Below are 12,377 nucleotides of genomic sequence, written 5' to 3'. Positions count from 1 at the left end.
ACACTTTAGGGGTTACTTCTCTGCAAGTACCCTATACCAAGGCGACAACTTTTGTTTAAAATAAAGTATTTAGTACAGTAAAAACCCACACTTCCTCATCTCTTGAGACAGAAGGTCAGAAGATTTATCAGAGGCACAGGTGCTGCATCTTTCACATTTTCTCACCTCCATGGAAGTGTGCTGATGTTCAGCCTGCAGCTGATTTCACAGGGATCTCTCCTAACACCTACTAGCTCTGTTTAGGCATTGTCTATTCAGACAGCAGTGGTTATAGCAAACATCTGAATTTTAGAGAGGGTGGGGATAAAATATGAGACTCAAATCATTGCTCTGGACCAAGTAGTGCATGAAGCAACCAGAATATCCCATTTTCTGAATGAAAGCCTGGGCTGACAAGCTATTGTCTAAATATGGTCTAAAGCAACACATACACCCTTTCACTCCAATCATAAAAAGGCCCCTAATGAAACTTTTACTTAGTTGGCATTTACTTATGGAAATAATCAGTTACAATCTCCTGAAAGTTAAAAAACCTCCCATCAACTAAGAAAAACTAACATGCTGCACCAGGCTATGAAAAATCCTGGCAAGCCTATTATCCAGCTGAGCATCACACTGGTAATGGCTGAAGCTCCCTTCCACAGGAACCACACCGGTTAAATTACTTCCCAATAAAAGTGTAATGTCTTCAGAGGTAGTTTCATTTTTAGGTGAAAAATTCTCACTTGAGATTACATGAGCAAAGGCAAGAGAATTAAAAAATTATGTATCTTTGGTGCCATATCAGGTATAACAGTGAAGTGCAATACAGACCAAACTCTTGTCTGTTGCAGTCAGGCATCTTCCCCTTGGCACAGACCAAAAATAAAACAAAAACTGTGGAGTTTAATACTAAAAAACACTCTGTGCAAAGTAAGGATACTGTCCTAAATCTTAATGGGCTAGATACTGTCCACAATAGCGAGTAAATAAAATTTTATGAAGATCTGTACAGCAGCTTCCAGAATATAATCAGATAATACTTTTCCAGAGCCATAATAAAGAGGAGGAAATTTTGTGTTTTCTTTGGTTGGTGTGGTGCTACCTGTTAATTACAAACAGCCAAGGAAGTGGAAGATGATCTCTGGAACATATCCAAGGAACACAAATTAGGCTGGTGGATGTACTCTCCAAAGGCAAGGCCTCCAGAGGGGGTTTTCAAGTGTTCTGGCTACGAGTTTACTAGTCACCCCAGATGGGAGTATGTAGGTATTTCTTACATGCTTTCCCTCAAGTTTCTCTCTGAGATTTTTTCCCCCTCATGAAACAGACAAAAACAACAACAACATCAACAACCAAACAGAAACCCAAAACTACCCAACCAAAAAATAAAAAGAGTTGATAAAAGGACTTCAGGGTGTTCTAACATATTTTTGCTGTAACTTTACAATCCTGAGGCAGGGACACAGGATATTTCTGCAAGCAATAGAGGAAGTTCTGAAAAAGTGCCAAACTGCTAGAGGCAGCCAAAGTGGTAAGTCTCCCACTGAGCTCAATATTGCAGGGTGAAATCTACTCCCATTACATGTTATGGATGTGACACAGGTAACTTCTAGGTTTAAAAAAACAACAGGCAAACACAAACCACCTTTTAACTTTTAAAATGAGCTCTGAGACAACTTCAGAGACTGCTTTGTAGCAACATAAAGAGCTGCAAAATCCTCCTTACCAAAATTCGGGCTAAAGCTTTTGCAATCAATATGATTCTGGTTTGATCTGTTTGAACAAAAGCAGGAAGTCAGAGAACAGCAAACCACTACTCAATAAAAGCACATTTGTATGGGCAATGAAGGAATACTCACGCAGTGCATACAGGGAGAGGACTATTCCAGCCAGGCAAAATCCCTCGAAAAACCTGAGTGTGCTGAACATGGTCACATTCACTGAGAGTGCCACTGTCAGTCCAAATATCAAAATGAATATGACAGAGAAGAGCAGTACAGGCCGTCGACCAACCCTAAAAATAAGGAAGTATGGAGAAACAGTGTTAAAAGCCAGGATGGACATAACTCTGGATCATTAAAACTGGCAAAAAAGGGAACAAGTCAGGCAATCTCTTCCAAATATTACCACCCATTTTTAATGCTTATTACAGTCTTCTCTTTTTTTCTTACTAAATCCCAGATTTCTCTGCCAGCTTTGCATTGACATGTTCATTTCAGAAAGGATTAAGCTGAGACAACACATTGTATTAGTGCTTGATTTAACCAGCATTTTTAAAACAACAAAGATAAACAAGGAAGCATCTAGGAGCTACTGTAAGGCCATAAATAAGTCCCTTGGAGATGAAAATCAACTTCTCAGAGATTTCTGTAGTAGCACAGGAGGATATATGGTATTATATGCTGTATGGCGTAACATATTATTAGCTTCAGAGGTCTCCTCTTCCCAATAGACATGTGCTTTTCAGTCTCATCTACAAGAGCAGCCAGCTCAAAAGACTACTTTTCTTGGTCTCATTTCTTGAGAAGAAGCCTAACAAACACGGACTGAGCACAAAATAGGGCTCATGTCATTTCACTGAGCCTTAGGGAGAAGATAATAACACTCACCAGAAAACTGTGAGCTCCAAGTCTCTCCACCTTGTATCCCCATATCAGTTGAAGAGACCCACAAAACCAGCCTGATGGGAGGGTAGGGTGAGGAGTAAACCACTTCAAAAATCATTACAGGCAACAGGAGCAGAGGACTTGCAGCCCTCCTTCGCTGCTGCAACCTGCAGTTGCATGTATTGGTACAGTGCTGACGAGGAGGAAGAGTTATGCTATCACTGGATGTGGGGGCAGCTGCTACAGAGTTTGGCTCTTTCATGTCCAAGGAGCATGAGATTTTTGCATCTCTTATTCATATGTTCAGTGTTTATAATTCCCCTTTCTCTCCCCTCTTTCTGTGCAAGGAGAATGATATGAAGCACCAGAGCACATGGCTATTTTTAAGCAAGAATTGGATCATTATGTGGAGATTTCCAAAATTTTTCAACTTGTCAACTCCCACAAGTTTTCCAGTGGAACTGAGGATCCCTTTTAGTCAGCTCCATATGCCATTTTCACAAAGAATACATGAACTTGCTTTTCGTAGGCAGCTTTCACAGACCCATTTAAAGCAGACTGTCAGCTGCAAGCCAGCCATCAGGTTGAATGTCAGCACAATAAAGAGCATTTAAACCTCACAACTTAGTCCAGTTTCACATGCTGTAGCATTTCTATTCAATTATTTCAGCAGATTGTCACCAGCAGTTATAAAATACATTATATATATGCATTCACAATTAGAACTTTGGATTTTGCAGTACTTAAAATAAAATAGGGAGTGAAGGGCTAAAAAAGAGACATCATTATAATTTTTTTCATTTTTGGCAACTGGAAGAGTGCACCAGCCATCATTCAGGCTTTTTCAAAGTCACACCTAAGAAAGTGTTGTTATGGCTCCTTGGATGTGAACAGGCTTATTATTGTTTTCAGCTCTAGTATCACCTGTGGGGCCCCTCAAAGATTTAACTTGTTGGCATTAGCCATTCAAAGCTTTTTGAAACAGAACCAACATGCAAGCTGAAGAAAGCAAGGTCAAAGCAGGCTGCTCTCCAGGGTACAAGCACAGCCCACTGGAAGATGAGCTGCAGTGGAGCTAAGGGTGGGAACACAGAATCACTGGCTCTGTGATGCACAACATGCTGGGGACACACTGGATACTGGGGCAGTGACTGCTGTGTGTGCTTCAGATTTTGTGTTTATGGAACACAAAGCACTTGGGCAGGGAGGGGAAGTACCTCACATAAAACCTTGAATACAGAAAAAAAAAAAGCCTATGAACTTTGTGTTATCAGCTATCTGCACAGACTTTTGCAGCCCCATTTTTGTTATGCCAAACTGTAATTCATACCAATAAGTATTTGTGGAAGTGTTTTGCAGATGAAAGGCATTATGCAAACACTCAGAATTAGGAACTTAATTCTCATCACAAGCCTGACCTGCCATTCCCTGATGTTGATTGAAAAAGACCTCATGCTTAGCATACTTCAGCTCCCTTCCTCCCCTCCTCTGTACTCAAGGTTATCCATCGTTAGGACACAGAATTTCTTCTACCCTTATACAAGTTATGCAAATGAACAGTTGCTGCTAATGAAAAAATCAGAAAAACCAAGAGCCTCCTGAGCCTGTAAAAACCAACTGAGGCCAGATAAGCCCTCTGGTAAGAGGCATTTCCTCACAAGCACAAAACTAGTCATCTTCTTCACCAAGGCATGCAGCACACTTCTCAAAAAACAAAGCTTCAGGGCAGCTATCAGCCATATATTTGGTGATCCAGCAGTGTTTTGACAGGATGGTGTCTTAGAGCATAAAAAAAAGCCTTTTATATGCAGACAGAATTATGTGTCTAACAGTACATGGAAATGCTTGTGAGAAATTAAACCATACACAATTTCCCTGGTAAAACAGCCCCAGGATGCTATCTGCTGCTATCCAAACTGTTCCAGAGAGAGATTACTGTATCACGGAAGTCGGCCTACACTGCATGCTATTATCTAGATCAAATGCTAAATGCTGCCTGCACAGGTAAATAACCAGGGATACAAGCAACCCCAGGCTTTTGAAGAATCTGCAGCCCACATGGTGTGATAAGCAAATGCATCAAAAAGATATTCCTAATGTCAGAGTTGCACCACAGGGGGAGAGTGAATGGGCTGAGGACAAGACCTGCTCTTCCCATACTCCTACGTGTGTACCTTGCCACCCTGAGATAACTAAGCTTTGCTCTCGTAGCTGATCAAATTGCTCTTCCTGTGCCATTCTTTGCAGGCTCTCGCTTGGTTTGAACTGACTCAGCTTGGTTTGAACTGACTCAGCTTGGTTGGAACTGATTCAAAGGCTCCAAAGGGCATCAGAGAAGGTGCAAAGCAGGGGCACTACTGGGCAATGAGATGTACAGACCTACTGTCTTGATGCTACATGAACACCAAGCCCACCTGGTCCAGGAGGAAGCCCTCCCCACAAACCTCAACAGCCTCTGTCCAGAGCAGGCAGAATTCCCAGCAGCACTGTCTGCCTGTGGAGCAAGTAACTTATTCAGGCATTGGACACAGCTGGTCTTCCCACAGCCAAGCATGTTTGCAGACCTTCCTCCTATAGATTTTCCATACAGAGCTATCCCAGCATGCACACCTACTGTGTTTTGAACATGGAGCACTCAGTTTACTTAGCAAATTGCCTTAATACACTCTATGCCTTTGCCTCATTCAGCTTTAAAAGCGTCTTCAAAAAGGAAAAGCAAAGCTCCTAATGGTACAAAAACCCCAAAGCATCTTCTAATTATCTAAACTGGAGAGTGGTATATAAGTGAAATGAAAACAGATTTTGAAATTTTGTAACACTTTTTATACATTACTCTGTTAAATCTCTCTTGCTCTTGCTTGGGACTGACATTCTTTTCCACTAAATTTTCTCCTTCTACCAGGTACAATCTGTACAACCCCTTTGTATCCACCTCTTTATACAACCCCACACCTTAGCAGAAATTCAAGCTGTGATTAAATAGCAAAGTAAATTCGATTTAGGTCTTCTTTTACCAGCCCCCAATGCTACTGCTAAATGACAAAAAACCTATTGAACACAGGAGCCCTGCTGTGTCAGGTGCATCAGCTGGCAATGTGGACCAAACATGAGTATGAGGACCAACTTTGGTGGCAGCAAATCATGTCCATTCCAGTCATCCACAAAAAGGTCACTGTTCCCTCCAGCCACCAAGTTATCCTTTTTCTCCTTTGCACCACAGCTGGAAACCAATTCTCCTAAATTCACTAGACATTTCTAGATGTTTGAAAATCAGGGTAATTTTATGCTGCATTAGCTCAGCTAAGCAGCTTGTGGAGGGGTCCAACACACTCATGTGGCAGCTCAAATGGATGGAAGCACAGGATGCTCCTTTTGGTGGCAGAGAGCTATTAAATCTGCTTACTGCAATTCTCTCTCAAAGCCAGTGCCTTAGGCAACAAGTTGTTCACTTATTTGTGGCTTATTTGTCAATTACAGCAGCACTTTCCTAACTTGGTAATAAGTCTGCTTTCTCCACACTGATTCCTTTTTAGGAAAGCCAAGCAAGATCCCTCATTTACTTCTCCTCTATACTTTCTATGAGTTCTTAGAGCCCCATTCTACTGTGGTATTTTAATCAAATTCAACTGCATTTCATGCGTGTTCCCTACTTCACTGGAAAGTCATGATTCCGCTCTTGCCCAAAAATTTTCAGCGACTATTCAGGAATTAAGATGCAATTTTGCTGGGAATGCTTGTTTCAAATTACTGCAGAGATGCAGGGGGGCTTTTCTCTCCCAGCTGACTGGCTAGTTGCTGAGGTTTTGTAAGATTTCCCTAGTAGGCAACTCTTCTTCTTTTCCTGTTTTAATGAATGGCAAAAGAGTTAACTTGGGGCCATTTAAAGCACCAGCATTGGCAACTGTGCTGGAAGGCAGTGAAGTGAGTGGGACAGCGTTGTAGAGCTATTGTTTCATATGCTTCAAGTTTCCACTGAAATCACTTCGAGTCATCCATGTAATCCTTTCCCTCTCCCCCCCCTTTCTGCACTACAAGACTATCTTTTAAAATAAAAGCTGAACCCTCAGCATCACTGGGGTATCCAATAATGTTTTAACTGCCTAAATATAAGGAATTGTGAGCTAGTCTTTTAAGTTTAATACCCCAATACTAGCAGCATGTAAGTCAGCAAATCCTTTACACTACATCACAATGTTTGATTAACAAGAACTTTAAAAAAAGAACAATGGAAAGGTTTGCAAAAATCAGCCTTCAACTCACCAAAAGATACCATGTAAGCATGAGGTTGACATTACATTAGTCACGTATTCAATGAAATCAATGCTGCTTTCAATTTTTTTTGGTCTTCTCACTTGGTTAAGAAAACAAAAACCAACCCTAAACTACAGGATTCACTTGTATAATTAGAAAATACTTAATTCTATACTAGCTTTACAGCTGCAATAAATTGTGTCAGTTGGAAATAAGTAAGTCAAATATCAAATAGTTTGTGCTACTTAGCTTGATAAAAGTTACTCAGGTCCAATTAACACACTTCTGCACTGTTTGTCCATCATGGTTCTTTCAGAACCTCAAAAATCATTATGCAAAGGTTCTTGATGAATACAAAGTGGATGGCAATCAAAACAATATTTAATACTGTTATTTATTATTATTATTGACATCGTATTAAAAGATTTTTCACTTACCAGTCGGCTATACATCCTGTTATCAAGTGGCCGAAGATTAATCCTACAAGCAGGGAGAACTTCGCAATGTGGACTTTCCAGGCAGAATCACAAACAAGATCCCACTGGAAGAAAAAAGAGACAGATAAACCAAAATAAATTCATTTCTCAGATGTGTTCAAACATACTAATACAGTGTAGAGTTTCTTCCCAATGTCAATCCTAGCACAAGTGCAAGGAAATAGCAGAGGAAAGCTTTCCCCCTCAAGTCAAATCCCAGATGCCAAGAAGCAAATCAAAGACTCATTTACCTCAGTGAGTTTTATCAGATCCTTAACTATAAGATGACAATATCCAACACTTTAGTGTCCCCCTCTCCAGGCCACAGGAGTTTAGCCTAAGGGGATATCTCCAGCAGGCACTGGCAGTATCACTGCTGCTGCTGGAGCATCTCACCATGGCAGCCCCAGACACCTATTACCAGAGCCCAGTGAAGCCCACCAGCAGCAAGCCCGACAATTTAAGAGCAAGTGCTCCAATTAATCTCCTCAGGGCTGCTTGGAAACACAGGGAAAAGCAGCTGCTTTAGCAGACCCCTAATGGCCATTTGCTCCAGGCTCTTACAGTGTCAAGACACTTTTGCTTTTGAAAAGCATCTTGATTTCCCTAGGTGGTGGAAGGGGGATGAAGACTAAATAAAGGCACAGCTTGTCAGGACAAGTCCTGGCATGAAGCCAGACAGAGCAGCTGGAAACCCCAGTGCAGCTGTGCAACTTCTTGGGACAGCAGCCCCACAGTGACTTTTCACAGCTCAGAGACCAGACAGGATCTGAACCTTGACAATAAAGCTATGCTGATACTGAAATTAACGTTTTTGTCCAAAGAAAAGGGAAATGGACCATTTCAGGCAACCTGCCACTAGGGCACTGCCTCATTCCCACGAGAAAGATAGGAAAACCAAGGTTTCTAGTGAGGCTTCCCTAAACTCTTAGCCATTTTCCTCTGAGGCAGAGGAAACCAGAAGAACCAGACTGCATTCCTGGCTTTAGCCCAGCATCCTCTTTGCCCTCAGACATGTAACGTAATCTTTCTTATGTGTAAAGTGTGGATAGTTACTATTATATCCTTGAATAAATGTAAGAGGATAGGTTTGTCCATGGTTTGTGAAGTGTTCAAATATTGATGGTAATGGCAGCCATACACATTTCATGACAAGTAAGTACAGCTAACTTTGGAGAGTCAGATAGTCCAGAATTGAAACTTTGCAGAATAAATGGCTGTTTGTGTGTAATGTAATAGTAGCAGCCCTTCTGACACCAGTAACTGAAGTTTCATAGCCAAAACCACAAAGTATGCAATTTATTTTTAAAAGTCAGATCCAACTTCAAAAAACTTCCCTCAAAGGAGTTCAATTAGGTGCATTGCACTTTTAAGCATTTCCGTGATGTGCAGCCCTTCCACAAACAAGGCAAGACTCAGCCTTCCTCTGGTCCAACACCACAGATATCCTCACTACAATATGCCATCTCACCAAGAGGTATAGCAATTTTGTGGCCAAAAGAAATGTGCCAGCCTTCAGGCTCAGGCTTTTTGTTTAAGTTAAATGTATCTTGAGTTCCCCACTGCACTGATTTGTAGAAGTTGGGACATAGAATGTCTCATCTTCCACCCTACAGACTGGAGGCACTAAAGAACCATAAGCAAGTATTATGAGCAAGGATTTTTTCCACCAAATACCTGTGAATAATTTGCAGCAAACAACTCAGCAAGGCAGTGTGAATTGCTCTCCAAAAATGTTGACTTTTCAGAAGCAAGCAGAGGAAATGCACTAATACTAGCAGTTCTAGAACCAATCTCCAGCTAGGAAACAAAAATATCTGCCCAGACAAGCTGCAAACACAAAAAAATTTGGAAGATACATCTGAGGCAGAAGCAGGATTTAAAATTCTCCAGGTTCATTTTCACAAGCCAGAAGGTGTATGATGCTTAAAACAGAGAAATCATTTTTGTTTGTAGATAAAAAATTAGGTTTATTAAAAACAGTCATATTTTTACGAGAACAGATTTAAAAATACAATCATTAATTTTTATATTAATTGATGTCAGAGGGACAGTAGTGTCCTCCAAGTGCAAAAAGAAAAATGAGATGTCCTGGTACCTTTCCATTTCCACAGCTTACTATTGCTAGCCAGTGATAGCCGGCCATCACACAAGCCCCAGGCAGAGAACATGCAGTACCAGATTACACACAGGCAAAGGCTTGTGGTTGGAAGAGCCAAAATCTCAAGAAGGGCTGTTGAGAAATTTCAGGCCAGGACAACAGATGTCAAACCCCTCTGGCACACTGGCACAGAGACTAAGAGTTTAAAAGCAGGAGAAAAGTCAGTCTATCAGCTCGTCCTTCAGCGGTGCCCAAAACACACCCACTCCTTTTGATAACTTATCTGCAAGTCATCCTTTCTTTGTTTGTTTGTTTTTGAGGCTATTGTCCAACTCCCCAGCTGTTCTGAAAATAAAAATATGTATTTCCTTGCAAACACTGCATCTGGCCCTTTCCTGCCCTCTGTTAAATGTTCATTGCAGGCCAGCAGAAATCAGAGCTGATCCCCCAAGCCCACATGGGCAGACTCATGTGGGTGTTGACAGACCCTGACCTTCCCAAAATATCTCCCTCTGCAAAACCCTCCAAATTTGTAAATAGACAAATAGTGAAATACATCAACAGTTGCTTTAGCACACAATTCTGGAGAATCTGCCACGACCCCAAAGTACTTGCTCAGTACTAAGAGCTGAATTACATCCTGGTTTCTCCTCTGGCAGCTGTCACAAACCAGAGAGAGTTCACCATGAAGCGGTTACCCAAAATAAATTTGGCAGGACAGTGGTAGGTGCCACCAGGGCATTCAACTTGCAAAGGGAGACGAGAATAAGGAGAGAGAAGAAAAATGGATGCTGGAGTCAAAAGCAGCATCAGGTAAAGATGACATTAATAGGACAAAATACATATTTAATAGTGAATGTATCATCCCCACCCATCTTAACGCAGCAGCAGAGCAAACCAGCAGAGCTTTGTCATGCTGAAAGCACAGAAATTTTCCCTGAGACCTGTGTTCCCCCTTCCCCTCCCCATGGAAAAGCCTCACCTTTGAAGAGCTAGAAATAAAGCCGGAACCATTATACAACATCAGTGCTGCCTCTCCCCTTACACACCCCTGGGGTCAGCAGAGCAGAACAGAGCTGACATGTGCCCACACATGGCTGTGCCCAGGGCCATGGCAGGTCCTGCTCCAAGTGCCAGTAGTTTCATCCTGCAAAGATGACACTCAGATTTTCTCCACAGAGAAAGGAGTGACGGGTTTCCATGGCCCTGCAGAACAAAACACTGGGGTGGGCAGAGCTGATGATAGTTCAAGTGGCACTCCAAGTAAATCTGCACTAGGAGATTGTTTTGGCTGGAGACTGGACAGTAATCCTCTATCACATCTTGCAAAGGGTAGATTAATCTGTAACAAGCAGGGAGACCATTAAACCCTAAAACTGCACTGGCTGAATCCCCTGGTATCCCACTTGGGAGTTCACAGTGCTGACCCTGAAGAAAGGATGGTACTAAACTTTCCCTGGGATTTCTCTGTGTGCCCCTGGGTTTTGTATGCCTTTCTGTCCTCCATCCATCCTCCCAATACAAGAGATCAGATGAAGTGACTTGCTAAACAAAAAGAACTGTATTGTTATGCCAAAACAAAAATAACTGTATATAAAATATGCTCGTGGAAAAGAAACATTAAAAAACAAAAGCTTCTTTTTCATAGCAGTACAGCAATGTAGAGAATTTGCCATCTATGAAGATGTGAAATATATTGCAAGTGGTTTTTTCATGTTGTGACAGCACATTTTGGCCAAAACTGAAGGATTCACACCTTCAGGAGCCTAATGTTTAACTGGTATCAGTAAGTCACCACCCATGCTGTGACTCACTATAATTCACATCAAGATGGAGGACTATTTAAAACATGGGATGCTTGGGAAGACACCTGGCAAAAGGTAACACACCCAAATAGTAACCATCATGTAACTTCTTTACGAGGGATGACATCTGGACAGGGCTCACGTGATGCATCAATGTTTGCACTGCTATAAATTATAAAAGTAAAGTCTGCTGCATGTTTTTAACTACAAACACAAGCTGTCTGAATTAAGGGCTCTTGTCTCAAAAGCCCCTGTCCTCCAGAGGCCATAATGCTGTCTGTGGTACCTAAGCACACTGAATAGCCACTACTAAAAGGTAAGATACCTATTGAGGATTTGGCTGGTTCTACCTTCACCACCATATCATGAGATGTGCAAGGCAGACCCTTCTGTCCTAAAAAAGAGCAATGAGAACGCAGGGGAGATGCTCTGGTAAAACGCTAACCCAGAGTCTGGCACAAAAAGCCCACGAGAGAGGAACTGGACACACACCCCCTCTTCCCACACTGCGGGTTCACAGTCTGCTTCCAATGATCAACGCCCAGATGGCAGTTGAAAGAAAGCACCCCATTCCCCAAACCGTCTCCAGGTGGATTGTAGCTCTGTTGTGACGGCTCTCTGCAATGGTTTCAGCAATTTGAGACCAGAAGATCACCAGAGCTGCTGCCTTGGGAGGCCCTAAGCCAAGCATGAAGCTGCAGCCTTGGTCCTTCCCCAGCCAGGCAGCACCTGCTGCCGTGTCAGCCTTCATACACTCCATCTTGATGCCTCCCACACCACCTATGACCCCACTTGGGGAGCCCTGTCCTCTATGTATCGTATGCCACAGCTTGTCACAGCAGCACCAAACCCTGCCTGGGGAAAAGCCACCAGCTTGCCAGCTTATTAGGTAACGATTTTAGGACCAATAAATGAAAATAAGAATCTGTTCTTCATCACTGAATTGTGTTGGGTCTCATCTTTCATTGTTCCTCTCCTACCTGTTTCACCTTTTTGTAACCAAACCCCGTCAATTTACCCTGAACAGACGTAGATGCCATCCTCTCTGTAAATACCTTATCCAGTGAGACTTAAATCTATGATTCCTTCATATTCTCTTAGAGTGGTTGTTTTTTTTTTAAACCCCAACAACCTGAACCAAAGTTATTTTTAAAAA

The 12,377-nt window shown here is 42.0% G+C and overlaps 1 protein-coding gene across 2 annotated transcripts in view; it reads right to left on the bottom strand.

Moving 5' to 3' along the window:
* Nucleotides 1–12,377, bottom strand: part of SLC22A23 (solute carrier family 22 member 23) — a 108,780-nt gene that overhangs the window by 84,208 nt on the left and 12,195 nt on the right. For both annotated transcript variants that reach the window (XM_032116448.1, XM_032116456.1), the window contains exons 2-3: nt 7,277–7,380; nt 1,842–1,996 (exon numbers count right to left, since the gene is read on the bottom strand). In XM_032116448.1, the coding sequence (XP_031972339.1) occupies nt 1,842–1,996; nt 7,277–7,380 (259 nt within the window). The remainder of the gene's footprint in view (nt 1–1,841; nt 1,997–7,276; nt 7,381–12,377) is intronic.

This window comes from Corvus moneduloides, chromosome 1 (assembly GCF_009650955.1).
Source record: "Corvus moneduloides isolate bCorMon1 chromosome 1, bCorMon1.pri, whole genome shotgun sequence".
Classification (NCBI taxonomy): Eukaryota; Metazoa; Chordata; class Aves; order Passeriformes; family Corvidae; genus Corvus; species Corvus moneduloides.
The sequence above is the reverse complement of the archived record's forward strand: the minus strand, read 5'-3'. Positions and strand labels throughout refer to the sequence as shown.